Below are 16494 nucleotides of genomic sequence, written 5' to 3' on the forward strand. Positions count from 1 at the left end.
CTATTTGTAGAGCACTATTAATAATAATAATAATAATGTTGGTATTTGTTAAGCGCTTACTATGTGCAGAGCACTGTTCTAAGCGCTGGGGTAAACACAGGGGAATCAGGTTGTCCCACGTGGGGTTCACAGTCTTAATCCCCATTTTACAGATGAGGGAACTGAGGCACAGAGAAGTTAAGTGACTTGCCCACAGTCACACAGCTGACAAGGGGCAGAGCTGGGATGTTTACCTCCACCTCTAGACTGTAAGTTCATCGTGGGCAGGAAACCCTACCGTCTTTCTCGTACGGCACTCAACCAATCACTCAGTACGGTGCCATGCACAAAGTAGACACTCAATCAATGTGACTGAGTCTCAGAACCAGGAATCAGGGAGCTGAGGAGACTGGGCCCCAGTGGAGCAAGTCAGAGCGTGGAAGGGCTCCTCTTGCAGAAGACAGACTTACCTCTGGACCCTTTTTTTCTTGTTTCGTTGATATTTCAATTCCTCTACTGGAAAAAGTGAAGGTCAAAGAGTTCACCTTTGGACAATACTTCCTTCCATTTGGACCAGTGCCAGAGGAAGTGAATCCTTAAAGGCTGAGGAATTTAAGTGGATTCTCAGTGATTGTGAATGCAAGAAGCCGGAGTTTATTTATGTGTTAACTGGACATTTGGGCATCTCGAGCCAGCCGGCTGAAGGCCTGAATTATGGCAAATCAAGTAGTCCCCTCCCGTGGTCTGTAGGTTGGCGATATTTCTATGTTGTCTGGGCTGTGCCTGTCACCCACGTTCTGTTTTAATAAACATTAGAGTTCTGCTGTTCCTGCCTCCATAAGCCATGTCACTTTGCATTGAGTCACATCTTGTCACGTCCACAATTGTGCAAAACTGATTGAGATTCAGCTGAGATTAGGGTGCAGCGAGTAACCCTACCACGGTAAATCGCACACACCCACTAAGTAAATTAAGTATCTGTGCAAAGCTGTCCTCAAAGTCTGAACGGTTCTAGAAAATTCCTGCCTCTGGCCATCCAAAGGCTTACTTTCCTAAAAGCCTGGAAAAAGGTTGATGAGTAGAAAAACAAATACCAGTATGTGCTAAATCTGTGGAAGAAAGAAAATGAGAAAAGGCTCAACCTGCAAGGTCCTCCCCATTTTCATCCTCGACATGGTATCCGAAATATAGAATCGCTCCCTTCTTGGAACTCCCTGGCATGACAAGGATGAAGAAACTCCCCTTTAAAATATAATTGCACTGCTTTTACTAGGTGTTTCCTGCAGTAGTATGCATTGTTTAGAGTTTGCTTTCTATTTCCCTGAGAAAGCCTGAGCCCCTCGATTTCCAAGGTGATGCTCATTAGTGGTGGCATGAAGCTGACAGGCACAAGTTTGAAGATCAGGAGAGAATCTGAGGAAGAGTATTTTTTTGTAAAGTAGGTTTATAATGAATATGTTTAGTGAAAGACACTTTTTGGCTAGTCAGCTTTCTTGACTTGTCTCCTAAGCAAAGTGTAGGAAACCTGGTGTAAAACAGATTTTTTAGTCTGGCAATGAAGAATAAACAGGGTTGAACACGAAATGATGTGTGTCCATGTGGGACACGCTGCCAATTCTGAGACCTTGAATATGATGGTCATGCCTCACCAAAAGTGGACTAATACGTCCATCTCCCATTACATCCAAATACATATGTTTATATTTAAGCATAAACTGATCAATAATCACCACAGAAAAGCCACAGAACACTAATAATAATAACTATAATGGTATCTATTAAGCTTAAACGCTGTGCCAAGCACTGTAGTAATAATAATGTTGGTATTTGTTAAGCGCTTATTATGTGCAGAGCACTGTTCTAGGCGCTGGGGTAGATACAGGGTAATCAGGTTGTCCCATGTGGGGCTCACCGACTTCATCCTCATTTCACAGATGAGGTAACTGAGGCACAGAGAATTTAAGTGACTTGCCCAAAGTCATACAGCTGACAAGAGGCAGAGCCGGGATTCGAACCCGTGACCTCTGACTCCCAAGCCCAGGCTCCTTCCACTGAGCCATGCTACTTCTCTGTACTAAGCGTGGGGTAGACACAAAATAATAAGGTTGGACCCAGTGTCCATCCCTAATAGCGTTCATAGTCTAGGTAGTCATCTGGAAAAATATTTAGTGTTTTCTAACCCATTTTTAATCTAATCAAAAGTCATTAGGATAAACTATCTGAGTGTTGTGAATGAGACTTCCAAAGTGCTGTTCAAGTACAATGAGGTGGCCCAAGGCCAATAAGTAAGAACCAAGACAGCTCCTGGGTGACTCTCAAATCAGATAAGAGACTAAACTGGCCCAGTATGTAAAGAATTCCAGAGAGGTGCTTGATTTCCGGAAAGAACAAATGTTTCCCCGCTCAGCAACTCCTATCCCTTCACAAAGTTGGCTCAAATTTTTAGGCATTAACATTGTAAGTGCAGTTTATTCTAAAGGCTTTCATCCTGCAAAATAGTCTTTCCCATAATTTGTGGATTAAAAACTGGTTAAGGAATACATAGTGCATGGCTTAGTGGAAAGAATATGGATCTAGGAGTCATGAGACCTGGGTTCTAGGCCCAGCACCGCCACTGGCCCGCTGGGTGATCTTGGGGGAGTCCCTTAGCATCTTTGGGCCTCAGTTTTCTCACCTGTAAAGTGGGGATTCCCTCCCTCTTAATTTACGAGGCCCATGAGGGAGGGAAATTGTGTCCAATCTACTTTATAGTTAACCTCCCACAGCACTTAGTACAGGGCTTGGCACACAATAAGCATTTAACAAATGCTACAGATGTTATCATTGTTATTCTTACAACAACTGGGTAAGAGGTACAATAAAGAGGAGTCACTGATATTATCAGGACAGGCACCATTTCCCACAGAACGTACAGTCTCAGGAGTGGGGGGAATAAAAATTTAATTTAAATTAAAATTTTAATTAAAAATCTTCCCTGGGCAGCTATTGATTTTATCTACTTAATTTCTAACGTACATCCTTTCAGAACTACTGGGGTTCTAATCCCAGCTCTACCACTTGGCTCTGTAACCTTGGGCATGTCACTCCACTCCGTGCCTCAGTTACCTCATCTGTTAAATGTGAATTAAGACCGTGAGCCCCTTGGTGGGCATGAACTATTTCCAACCTGACTAGCTTGCATCTACCCCAGCACTTAATACAGAGCCTGGCACACAGAAAGTGATTAATAAATGCCATAAAAAAAACCTACCCAATATAAGGTGGTGTTTTATATGTTATCAGCTAACATCAGCACATCTATTGCCACTGATATTTACTTAGAAAACAGCATTTTTTCTTTTCTTTTTTTAATGGTATTTTTTAAGTGCTTACTATGGGTCATGCACTGTATTAAGCGCTGGAGGTAGATACAAGCTAATCAGGTCGGACACGGTCCTAGGGCTCACAGGTTTAATCCCCATTTTATAAATGAGGCAATTATGGCAAAAAGACAAGAAATAACTTGCCCAAGGTCACCCAGAAGACATGTGGCAGAGCCAGGATTAGAACCCAGGTCCTACTGACTCCCCGTGCTCTATCCACTAGACCACACTGTTTCTCATTGCATGGGGCATAACAACCAGAGGAAAAAACTTGGAACTCAGAACAAGGGACTGTTTTGGTCACATGGGGTGGCTTACATGTTATTTAATCTATTTGCTGGTGGTGGGAAAGGACAGGCTCACAGCTTCTTGGAAAGTGGAAAGGTATAGACCATGACAGCTCTGAGGAGTCTATATTTTTTCAGGTTGCAGTCTCCTTGGAAACACAGGTTCCTCCCTTTCTCCCCGCAGACCACCGGATTGAGACAATCTAGGAAATTTTCTACAAGGAGCAGACGCTTCCTTACACAGTCGAGAGACAGAGAAACCAGGCGGATAAGCAACAGGGAGGCAAACAGATGCAATAAACAGAGCCAGGAGAGATACTTACTGCTGACTAACTGGCCAACACTCAAAGCTGAAGAGGAGGAGGATGAGGAGGAAGAAGAGGAAGCTTGACGAACGGGGCTTTGAGACATAGATGCTTGACTGTGAGCCAAATGCAGAAGGTTGGCTTGGGCCCCTTGACCCACTGGCGTCTGGGAAGGCTGGTGAAGCTACATGTTGAAAACGTAAGAAAGTGACAATTTAGAAAATCCAAACCTATCTCGGACACGAAAAACGTTGACCTGTGACACAAAGCCCCTCAGTTTTCTCTTCTGAGGACTTACATTAGATCAGATAATGTTAAAGGAAAAACTCTTGAGAGCAGAGGCTATGTGTTTTACCTGCTCCCAAGGGTTCAGTGCAGTGCTCAGCACCCAATAGGCACTTAGTAAACGCGACCGGTTGATTCTCTGGTAAATCGCGGGGATTTTTCTTAGCGCTTTATATTTTGTGCGGTGCTTGGCAACCAAACTAGGTCAGCGGCATCCGAAGTTTTCTTACGTCCTTAGCCAAAGCGGGCTCCTGAAATGATCCTTCTACTTTCCACAGAACCCGAGGAGACTAAAGGTGTTTTCAAATCTGTCTAGATAGAACCCACATCCTTCTGGAGAACCCAAGAGGGTGAACTAAAAGCCTCAGACCAAGGCTTCCTGTGAAACTCAGGTTAGAATGGGCATTGGATGTAGGGGCTGTTGGTGAGGTGACAGCCTTCTGACACCACTGACTAAGGAACATCCAGCAAGGAGGAAAATCTTGTTCTGAGGCAGGGGAGGAGGTCTACTACACAGTAATTAGAAGGCCGACAGGCTTTCCCGTCAGGTAAAAAAGAAGGTTAAACTCCATAATAGGATGGTGGGAGGTAGAGTCTTTATATTACACTTAGCTGGATTTACAGGCCCTTTTAGTTGATCTTCAACACTAAAAATTCAGAGTCGCTCATAATCCAAAGACATTAATAGTCAGTGCTGAAATCCTAATTATTATGCTCCCAGCATATGCCAAATGTAATTAGCTCAGCAACATATGGCTGCGTTCCATCCTCTGAGCACAAAATTAACATTTTAATCCAGCAAATTCTTTCTTCTGTGGGACACCAATAAAGGCTGAAGATGAAATCTCTTTTTCATTTACTAAATTAAGTTCGGCTTGTATTTGCAAGCAAACCGCCACCTCTGATCATCTGTTTCTTCTTCTAAATTCAGTTATTGGTCAGAAGTACGAGTGGCCAAACCACTGGGCGGTCTTCACAGTCTTGCTCTTCTAAAAAGAACCTTTGAAGAAGGACACAGGGCAAACCCCACAGAACTATGACAGGTCAGGATGCAATGATAACCCATGTGAAAATTTTGTCTATCTGCAAAAAAAGAATTTAGCCCTTTCTCTGGTCTCATAACACTCATGTGGAATGCAAAAGCCCGTTGACACTCATGAATACGATAATTAAGAGAAAGCAGACACTGAAATGCATTTGATCGAGACTCCGGTGTTTAATATTCAGAGGAAGATAACTTTGTGAAATGGTGAATGGGCCTGGTTAGCCTTCCTTGCCAAAAGGAAGTACTGAATTTGAATATGCCTGAACTAAATCTAAAGAAGCCTTCCATTCAAATAAGCGAAACACCCAACAACTCCTCTTGAAATATATTGCTTCTCAGATACCGACTGAGCAGCGGCAATCTCAAATACTTGAGGTTCATAGTTGAACAAGGGTCGGCTGAAACATTCGAGATGTGAACGGCCCTGAAACCCAAAGGGGAAGGCTAACCCAGATGAAATTAGGCAGCAGCACGAAAGAGTAGAGCGAAAAAGTGTGAAGAATTGTAGAGGTAGAGTCAGAAAAGCAGATACGTGAAATGAAATGCAATTTACAGGGCACATAAAAGGAAATAGAAACATCTTCTTAAAATACATCAGGTGCTGGATGAGGAACAATAAAAATGTTTTTCCTTTTAGCATATAGGGTGGGAACTTTCTAGACAAAAGCTATCGAAAGGGCAGATGATGTACCAACTCTTTAACTTTTAATCGTCCCCCAAAGTCACCTGTAAGCTTACAATGGTGCATGGAAATCCCTGGGTTGGCAGAGGAATAAGTCACACAAGAAATGGGGACACATCAAGCTAAACATCATTTCAACAAATTTGCATGTATTCTTCTCTCTACGGTCCGGTGATCTCTGTCATCAGAAAATGTTTATAATTCCTGCCCTGCCTCCAGCGAGAAGCTCAGAGGAAACTGGGCAGAAAATACTGGAGGTTGAGCCTTCACAGGACAAAGGTATTTTTGAGAGAGAAAGAAAGAGATTTGGAGAGAGATGAAACAATGATGAAGATGAAGCAATGTGGCCTAGTGGAAAATGCATGGGCCTGGGAGTCAGAAGGACCTGGGTTCTAATCCCAGATCCACCCCTCGTCTGCCCTGTGACCTTGGACAAGTCACTTTACTTTTCTGGGCCTCAGTTACCTCATCTGTAAAATGGGGATTAAGACTGAGAGTCCCATGTGGGACATGGACTGTGTTCAACCTGATTAGGATATATCTACCCCAGCACTTAGTAAGGTGTCTGACACATAGTAAGCACTTAACAAATACCAGAAAAAAGTCCTTCATTTTCTAAGATGATGCTACTGATGATGAATTGTTATTCATGCATGTGGCTGTTACTAAAAAAAAAATTGCAAATCCAACATCCATCTAACCAATCCATCCACCCACAGCACTTATGTACAAATCTGTAATGAATTTATTCATATTAATGTCTGTCCCCCTCTCTAGACTGTAAGCTCACTGTGGAAAGGGAATGTGTCTGTTATACTGTTATATAGTAATAATAATAATAATGTTGGTATTTGCTAAGCGCTTACTATGTGCAGAGCACTGTTCTAAGCACTGGGGGAGATACAGAGTAATCAGATTGTCCCACGTGGGGCTCACAGTCTTCCTCCCCATTTTACAGATGAGATCACTGAGGCACAGAGAAGTGAAGTGACTTGCCCACAGTCACACAGCTGACTGGGATTCGAACCGATGACCTCTGACTCCCAAGCCCGGGCTCTTTCCACTGAGCCACGCGTACTCTCACAAGTGCTTAGTACAGTGTTTTGCTTATAGTAAGCAATCAGTAAATACAATTAAATCCATTCTATGGGGTTTTGTGTGTGTGTGTGTGTGTGGTGCTGATGTGCTTGCCTCGTGGCAGCATTTCTTTTAATCTGCCTCTCAGTAGCCCAACCTTCTGGAAGCGTCTGCTCAGAAAGAGCACATAGTAAGCGCTCAATAAATACTATTGAATGAAAGAGCGGCTCCTTTTGACTTTCACTTGCCTGGCTGGTCTGCCAGTGGCCATTGCCTCCCACTGCCCACAGACAGTGTCAATTCACAGCTTGTTCCGGGAATCCACGTGTCATGTGTCCAACTGAGAGACTGCATTAAAGAGCTCACCACCCTGTCAGTCATTCAGGCAATCATATTTATTGAGCACTCACTGTGTGTAAGAGCACTGTACTAAGCGGTTGGGAGAGTACACTATAACAATATAACAGACATAGTCCCTGGCCACAACATGCTTACAGTCTAGAGGGGGAGAGGGACACTAATATAAATAAATAAATTACAAATATGTACATGAGTGTTGTGGGTTTGGGAGGGGGAGAGGAATAAAGGGAACAGGTCAAGGTGACGCAGAAAGGAGTTGAAGAAAAGGAAAAGAGGGCCTATTTAGGGAAAGCCTCTTGGAAGAGATGTGCCTTCAATTAGTCTTTGAAGTGGGGGAGAGTAATTGTCAGTGTTAGATTGGTGAGGGCTCCAGCTGGAGACTCAGCTTCATCTGTTAAAAGCCAATCCCTACTGAAGGCCACGTGACTTTGGACAATTTGAGACTGCCTCCCAGCCATTTTCCTATCAATCTATCAATTTTTAGTAATTATTGGGTTCCTAGTGTAGGCAGAGCACTCAACTAAGCACTTAGGAGAGTACTCCAGAACTAGAATGCACAAATCCTGTCCTCGAGGAGATTACAATCTCCCCCTTCATATGCTGCAGACCCACCACTCTCCCTATATTCAAAACCCTCCTAAAATCACATCTCCTCCAAGAAGCCTTCCCTGATTAAACCCCCATTTCCCCAACCCACCCTCCCCTCTGTGTCACCTCTGCACTTGAATCTATACTTTCTAAGCACTTGATATTCCCCCCGCCCGCCCTACGTGGTATTCACCCACCCTCCGTCCCGCAGCACTTATCTACATAGCCTTTCTCTCTATCGTTTCTCCTAGATTGACAGTAGGAGAGTTGATAGAGACACAGTAAGTGAACTTGAGAAGAAGAAAAAAGTGTGGGCTGGGGTTCAGCGGGAGAAGAGAATGGATGAGTAGAAGAGAGAGAGCTGATTGGATCGGGGGTTTCTGCTTGATGTCCAGATGAGCAACCGATGAGGGACTTGGAGAAATGAGGAGACAGGTGCAGATGGGCAGCAGAGAGAAATACAGATGAGAGAGGGGAGAGACTGGAGCCAGGGAGTTCATTGTTAACAGGGTTGTTGTTGGCAGGGTCTGTTTCTACCAACTCTGTTGTACTTTACTCTCCCAGGCGCTTAGTTTTTTGTTGTCGCTTTTTGTTAGCACAGTGCTCTGCACACATTAAGCATTCAATAAATACCATTCGCTGATTCGTTGCTGTATACCACCCTTCGACCATGGGAGTAAAGATTAATGTAGCACATTCGGTCTACACAAACCCTATAAGCGAGCCAACGGAAACTTCTAGTTTGTCGCTAATAATAATAATAATTATTGTGGTATTTGTTGAGCACTTACTATGTTCCAAGCATTGTTCTAAGCGCTGGTCTAGATACAAGTTAATCAGGTTGTCCCACATGGGGCTCACAATCCTAATCCCCATTTTACAGATGAGGTAACTGAGGCACAGAGAAGTGACTAGCCCAAGGTCACAGAGCAGACAGGTGGAGTCGGTATTAGAACCTACATCCTCTGACTCCTAAATCTGTGCTCTTTCCACTAAGGTACACTGCTTCAAATCCATGTGAAGAGAGTTCTCCCCATCTTCAAATACCTTCTGAAATCACATCTCCACCAGGAAGTCCTCCAGGACTAATCTCTCCTGCTTGAGGTTCTACTCCTCCAAATTTCCCCTTCAGCACTTCTGCGCCAACTAACTAGTAGAAAGAACATAGGCCTGGATGAAAAGAGATTCAGATTCGAGTCCCAGCTTTGCCAATGACCCGCTGGGAGAGATCACTTAATATCTCTTAATTTCTTCTGTAAAATGAGGATAAAATAGACCGTGAGCCCTGTGTGGGTCAGGGACTGAATCTGATCTGATAACTTTATACCTACCCTAGCACTTTGTACATAGGAAATGTTTAATAAATGCTGTAGTTGTCGTTGGGTAGGGATTGTCTCTATCTGTTGCCGAATTGTACTTTCCAAGCGCTTAGTGCAGTGCTCTGTCCACAGTAGGTGCTCAATAAATGCTACTAATTAATTGACTATTCTTGATCATTGATATATATTGGTGGGACAAAGACTAACTAGTACCCCCTGTTTAATAGATTCCTCAAGACTGAATATGGGCAAAAGGAAAGGGATCATCAGAACCTTGGACCAGAGACTGTAGCCTGTAAGGTCATCGTGGGCAGGGAACATGTCTACCAACCCTATTATATTGTAATATTAGTAATAATAATGGCATTTGTTCAGTACTTACCATGTGCCAGGCACTGTGCTAATCGCTAGGGTGGATACAAGCAAATCGATTTGGACACAGTCCCTTCTTCCATGCGGGGCTTGGAATCTCAACCCCTATTTTACAGATGAGGGAACTGGGGTCCAGAGAAGTGAAGTGACTTATCCAAGGTCAGCAGACAGTTGGCAGAGCCAGGATTAGAACTCATGACCTTTTGACTCCCAGGTTCAAGTTCTATCCACTACACCCCGCTGCTCCCTCGTGTATCCTCCAAGTGCTTAGTACTGTGCTCTGCACACAGTAAGTGCTCAATAAAAACGATTGATTGATAATCTCTTGACTGGATGATTAAGAAGAAAGGGGTGAGAGATAAAAGCTAGGATTTGGGATTGCTGCAGCTAGGAAGGCAGGCATTCTCCTGATAATATTAGAAGAAAAATGAAGAGAGGACAAAACGAGAGTAGGAGAGAGGGCAGAGAGAGAGAATGCAAAAAAAAAAAAAAAGAAACAGAGGTGGGAGACCACAGCATCAGCCCAGGGAAGTGAGAAATATATCCTGGAAAGTTAACTGTGGAACGCTACTCCCTTTGCTTCTTTTTAAAAATTATTTTTATGGTACTTCTGAGATGCTTAGTACATAGCACTGAACTCTTAGTGCTGGGGTAGTTACAAGATAATCAGGTTAACACAGTCCCACAGGGGGCACACAGCCTAAGTAGGGTGAGGAAGAATATGTATCGAATCCCCATTTTACAGATGAGATAACTTTGGTACAGGGAAGTGACTTAATACTAACAATAATTTTGGTATTTGTTAAGTGCTTACTAAATGCCGAGTACTGTTCTGTACCAATCCCTGCCCCACATGGGGTTCACAGTCTTAGTTCCCATTTTACAGATGAGGTAACTGAGGCCCAGAAAAGTTAAGTGACCTGCCCAAGGTCACACAGCAGAAATGTGGCAAAGTCGGGATGAGAACCCACATCTTCTGACTTCCAGGCCCGTGCTCCTTCCACTAGGCTAAGCTGCTTCTCGAAAATTCCAAGGGCTCGACTCACGATTTGAACGCGGGACCGCTTCCACACCCGAAGAGAGAATCACATCCCAAGACTTGCCCAAGGTCACAAAGAAGACAAGAAGCTGCACGGCCTAGTGGAAAGAGCAAGGGACTGAGAGTCAGAGGACCTGGGTTCCAATCCCGGTTCTGCCACTTGTCTGCTGTGTGACCTTGGGAAAGTCACTATACTTCTCTGAGCCTCAGTTGCCTCATCTGCAAAATGGGGATTCAATACCTGTACTCCCTCCTACTTAGACTGTGAGCCACAGGTGGGACCTGGTGATCTGGTACCTACCCCGGTGCTTAATCCAGTGTTTGGCACAGGGTGGGCACTTAAATATCACAATTAGTATCATTGTTACTATTATTATAATGTGGTAGAGTCAGAATTAGAACTCAGGTCCTCTGACTCCCAGGCCCCAAGCTCTTTTCACTAGGCCACGCCCCTGCCCATCTCACGGGGACTTAGGAGCCCTCAATGGGAGATGATGAACCTACGTGACAATTTCCAACCCAAGACTGAGCCCTGAATCGGAACCGAGGTGGTCTTATTAGAATAAGTTCTCTCTTCGTCAGTCTTGGAAGATTTTTTTTTTAAATTAAATTGTTCCATCTTTTTTCCTAGCCTGATTTCTGTATACACGGATGAAAGCCAGTCTAAGGAAAACCCAAGAGGAAAAAGATAAGCTAGGTGACTATGACTCAGACTGATGAAAGATCCAGAGAAAGTTTCAGAGTTGTTACCTCGGCAGTGGATGTGATCAACAACAGGAAGATTAAACAGCTCAAAACTACCTTCCAGGCCTCTGCGCCAGAAAGCCTTGACTTTTTCTTTTTCTAGGAGGATGTCAGGACACCAAAACATGTGAGTGAGGAAGAAATCTGAGCCCCTTCTTACATTCTTTTTAACTGTGCCAAGTATTTAGGGGAAAAAAAATAATTTATTTTTAAGCACCCTTTGAAGAGCTCAAACGTAACCTTTCACTTCATCAGTTATATTCCATGGTTATTGATGGATCTGATGTGAGTTATTGCGGAGGAGATGATGTACTTACCACTGAGAATCCTACAAAGGTAAAAATGCTTATTAGTAGCACCTTCATAGCCAGGAGAGAAAAAAAAAAGATTGTTTTTCTGCTAACCAGGAAGTGAGTAGGGAGTTGTTGAATTCAAATCTGCAAACAAGGCAGGCAATATTTGGAATTGAATGAAAACTAAACTGGAATGCTATAGAAGCGGTATGGCCTAGTGGATAGGGCTGGGCCTGGGAGTCAGAAGGACCTGGGTTCTAATCCCCATCCGCCACCTGTCTGCTCTGTGACCTTGGGCAAGTCACTTCACTTCTCTGTGCCTCAATTACCTCATCTTTAAAATGGGAATTAAGATGGTGAGCCCCATGTGGGACAGGAACAGTGTCAAACCTGATTAGTTTATATCTACCCAAGTACTTCGAACAGTGCTTGACACAGAGTAAGTGCCTAACGCATACCATCAACAAATATTTTTATTATAACACCCGTGGGCAGATCCTTTCAAAAGGTCAAAGCAGGCCCAAAGCAGGCCCTCTGATCAGAACTGGCCCAAGTCCGGGTCGCTAAGAGATTGAAAGGATTTATGGGGTCCTCAAAGATGTCTTTGGCCAGATCCGTCCCCAGGGAGCTTAACAAATGAAATCAGCCTCCATTTCCACTTCACGGCATCTGTTCAGTCCCAGAGATCAAGTTGGGTGACGGCAAGCCACGAGCCATCTGTGGACTCTGGAGGGAACAGCTTGGCCCGTACCCCTTCCTCCAGTGTCTCTTCAATTGGGCAATATCGGAGGGCTGAGCTGCCAGGGAGGGCAGACGGAGGGAAGCCGGAATGGGTTGCGATTCAGTCCCACCTGCACTCAACGAAAGCTGGTCAATATTTAAAAACGAAAGCTTTGGTCCCTGAGGGGGGAGACTGAAAGTACTCTTCCAGAGGAAACAGGCCAGTAAGGGCAACTGGATTCTCAAGTTTGTCCAATCCTCTTGTGGTGTCATAAATAAATAAATGTTGGTATTTATTAAGCGCTTACTATGTGCCAAGCACTGTTCTAAGCGCTGGGGGAGATACAAGGTCATCAGGTTGTCCCACCTGGGGCTCACAGTCTTCATCCCCATTTTACAGATGAGGTAACTGAGGCCCAGAGAAGTTAAGTGACTTGCCCACAGTCACACAGCTGACAAGTGGCAGAGCTGGGATTACAACCCACGACCTCTGACTCCCGAGCCCGGGCTCTTTCCATTAAGCCACGCTGCTTCTCTACGAAGCAGCATAGAGAACTCCCACAATTAAGTGTGGGCCCAAGATATGATGCTACCGTGCTTTCTCCTAGTACTGGAGAAACCAAAAGAGCCTCTAATCTCCCCTGGTTATAAGGTTTTGCTTCATTCTGAGGCTTGTTATCTAGTTAGAGGTCTTAGGTCTTCTCTTTCCTTTTCTAGGACCAAGACACTGTAAACCTGAAACGCATTTTCAAAGTCTAAATCCGTGACTTGCATGTCCAGCTGTAGACCTTTGTGGAATTTCCCGATCCAGAACGATATCCTTGAATTAAAATGCCAAGGTAGGGAAAGCAGAATTTCTTCATCAAGGAACTGTGTTTAGAAATATATGCATTTTTTTCATCCATTTCAGTATTCGAAGACACACAGGCTGGAACCAAACAGCCCAAGTGAAGTGGAGGGTGAAGCCATTATCCAGTTGATTTGCTCCATTTAGAAGGTCCCACCGAACAATTCAGACTCCAAAGTGGATTTTTTTGTTGTTGTCCTGAACAGCCCAGTTGGACAGTCTACCCAAAATAAATCACTCGGATAATTGCTCCATCCTCGGACTCTTTTAGGTTGCGCGGCTCTGTCTGGTGGGTCTTTGAACACGGAAATAGATGGAGTTCTGGCCGACGATGCAATGTATTGAACTATGACAGAGCAGCCCAAGGGGAGCCAAAATGTGCCCTGCTTAACCCAAGCGCTTCTACCCTCCATCTCCTTGGAGGTTTTGCATAAACCTGAGTTTTGTGCGACTGGAACATTCTTACCCACACAACAACTTAGATTTCCAAACTGTTGGATGCACTCCCCCTCTCTTATGCTTCCTAAAAGCTATGAGTCAGAGTGGATACATTAAGAACCCCATGTAGACATTAACAGATAATTTCATTTAAAAACACCATGTCAGAAATTAAAAATAGCATCTTTGAAATATAGAAACTAGGGACTGTGGGCCCGATTAAAAGTGTAAAATGACATAATCACTCAAGCCCTGGCACCTCTTTCCTGACACATTAAGCACCGCTTACAGGCCCTGGTGGAATTTGATGTGTGGTAATAACGGCAGAAGGATGATCCTTTGGACTTCTATTCTGGAATCTATGGTCAGCTGCAATAACAGAGTAAATTTGAAGTTGGGATGCGTTTTCTCTCTACTTAGCTTCCTGCTCTGAATTTGGAGCAGGGAAATGAATATTTTCCTTTTTTCTTTCTCTCCCTCTGCTGAAAGAAAACATCTCTTATAATTAAGTGCCTGGGAACTAGAGGGAAAATATCCTCTGATCAACCGTTATAAATTCAGCATGGACTATCATCCAGTCGTAGATAAACTGCCCTCTTCATTAAATAGTAGAAACTGAATGTCTCTACTATTGCTGCTCCTCATTTCTGATGTTTAGTAATCAGAAATGTCCACCACTGCTAGAGACCAGACAGGAAAGGAAGGGGGCGGGGGGGAACTTCAAGTCCGACGTTGCCCGCCTCGATGGGTGTTTTAGGGTCCACGTCCAATGGCGATCGTTTTACCTGTTGGCCTGGTTTGAGTGGGGAGAGTGTTATTCCCTGGGTGTTGATCACTGGCAAAATTTGATTCCCGATGACGGTAGCGATGATCTGGCCCTGGGCGTTGGTCAGTAACTGTGGCGTGATTGGCTGAACTTGAAGGCCCTGAGCTCCTCCGGCTTGGTTGGATGGCACTGGATTAGGCATCAGCGGAATTGTTCCAATAATCTGCAAGAAACAAGACAGGAGGAATGAAAATCTTCCCATCGCTCAAGGCGCCCGGGAGCTTCTCAAAATATCTGTGCAACTCTGAACTCTAGTACCCGCCAACCTGCCTTCTCAACCGGCAAGTAGGTGAGGACCTTCTGTGGGTGACTGGGGAGAAAGCGGGTAAGGAAATGCGTTCTAATTTGCTTAAGAGAAGGAAATCTGGGTCTCCCTTCTTCGGCCATCCAAACACAACAAAAAGAGAGCCTAGGTTTGGGAAACTCAGGCTTTCTTGATTGCCCACGAAACAAAACTGGCCTGCAGTCATCTCAGTCTGTTATGTCAATTGGACCAATTATTAGAACATCAATTCCACATTAGGATGGAATTGTTACCACCAGCGGTGGAGCGGCTGGGGACTTTTCACAAGAGAATACATTACGTATAAGGCCTCCAGAGAGGTGCCTGAGAGAAGCAACTCCTAAAGCTTTTTGAGACCGGTTCTGCAACGCTTATAGATAAAACAATTGGCCCCAAATTTTTGGTGTTTCCTCACAGGGGGAAGCTGAAAGTAATTTATGTCCAGCTGGGAAAGAAAATGTCTCCACGGAAAGGCCTCTTCACTAAAACCACCCCAGAGGGATAATAATCTATCTGATTTTTAAAGACCTCAAGAAAGTGAGATTTCTCGGTAACCCGTTGAACGTTTAACCAACCTCCTGATCGGAAAGCTATTCCTTACGTCTACGCTAAATCCTTCCTGCTGCCATTTCCTCCACTTCCAGTGGAGATGGAGTAAAAGTGACCATCTTTCTCTTCATAATCTCTCTCTCTCACACGAATACATACATGTACATACAAATACACACTTCTCCCGCCCCGCCCCCTCACCAGAGTCCGACAATGGAGTTTTGAAAGATGCCAAGCATTGAGAACAGTTCCATAAAATTTCAGCTACACCAGGGGATTTACTAGCTTGCCTGGAGTCCCTATTAATCATGAACCCCAATTGGACACCAGCTGCACCTGTCATCAACCAACCAATGGCATTTTCTGAGCACCTGAGTGTGAAACGCTGTACCAAGCACTCAGGAGAACACAGCGGAGACAAGCTACCCATTTCTTGCCCACAAGGAGCTTACAATCTCACTGGGGAGACAGAGACAAAAATGATTGACAAATCATGGGAGCAGGAGGAAGAAAGAACTATATAAAAACAAGATCGCCAAATATCTGAAGATGATGGCTGTTGGTACTGGTATTCTATTTTCATTCTCTACTATGGTCTAATAATAGCAATTATTAGGGTATTTGTTCAGCACTTACTATGTTCCAGGCACCCTACTAAGCGCTGGGATGGATACAAGCAAATTGGATTGGACACAGTCCCTATCCTGTATAGGGCTCACAGTCTTAATCCCCATTTTACAGGTGAGGTAACTGAGGCCCAGAGAAGTAAAGTGATTTGCCCAAGGCCTTACAGCAGACAAGTGGCAGAGCTGGGATTAGAACCCATGATCTTCTGACTTCCAGGTCCGTGCTCTATCCACTACGCCATGCTGCTTCCCGTTCTACCATCCAGGCCACTTGTCTCCTTTCTCCCACAGCAGCGCTTAATAAATACCACAGTTATTATTATCATTAATTATTATAATAAGAATGATGGTATTTGTTAAATGCATACTATGTGCCAGGCACTGCACTAAGCACTGAGGTGGATACAAGCAAATCGGGTTGGACGCAGTCCCTGTCCCGTATGGGACTCCCCGTCTTAATCCCCATTT

At 44.3% G+C, this 16494-nt stretch overlaps 1 protein-coding gene across 1 annotated transcript in view; it reads right to left on the reverse strand.

Moving 5' to 3' along the window:
- POU6F2 (POU class 6 homeobox 2) overlaps nucleotides 1-16494 on the reverse strand; it is a 314537-nt gene that overhangs the window by 10940 nt on the left and 287103 nt on the right. The window contains exons 6-7 of the mRNA XM_001512057.5: nucleotides 14528-14731; nucleotides 3952-4117 (exon numbers count right to left, since the gene is read on the reverse strand). Coding sequence (XP_001512107.4) covers nucleotides 3952-4117; nucleotides 14528-14731 — 370 coding nt within the window. The remainder of the gene's footprint in view (nucleotides 1-3951; nucleotides 4118-14527; nucleotides 14732-16494) is intronic.

Source organism: Ornithorhynchus anatinus, chromosome 8, assembly GCF_004115215.2.
Source record: "Ornithorhynchus anatinus isolate Pmale09 chromosome 8, mOrnAna1.pri.v4, whole genome shotgun sequence".
Classification (NCBI taxonomy): domain Eukaryota; kingdom Metazoa; phylum Chordata; class Mammalia; order Monotremata; family Ornithorhynchidae; genus Ornithorhynchus; species Ornithorhynchus anatinus.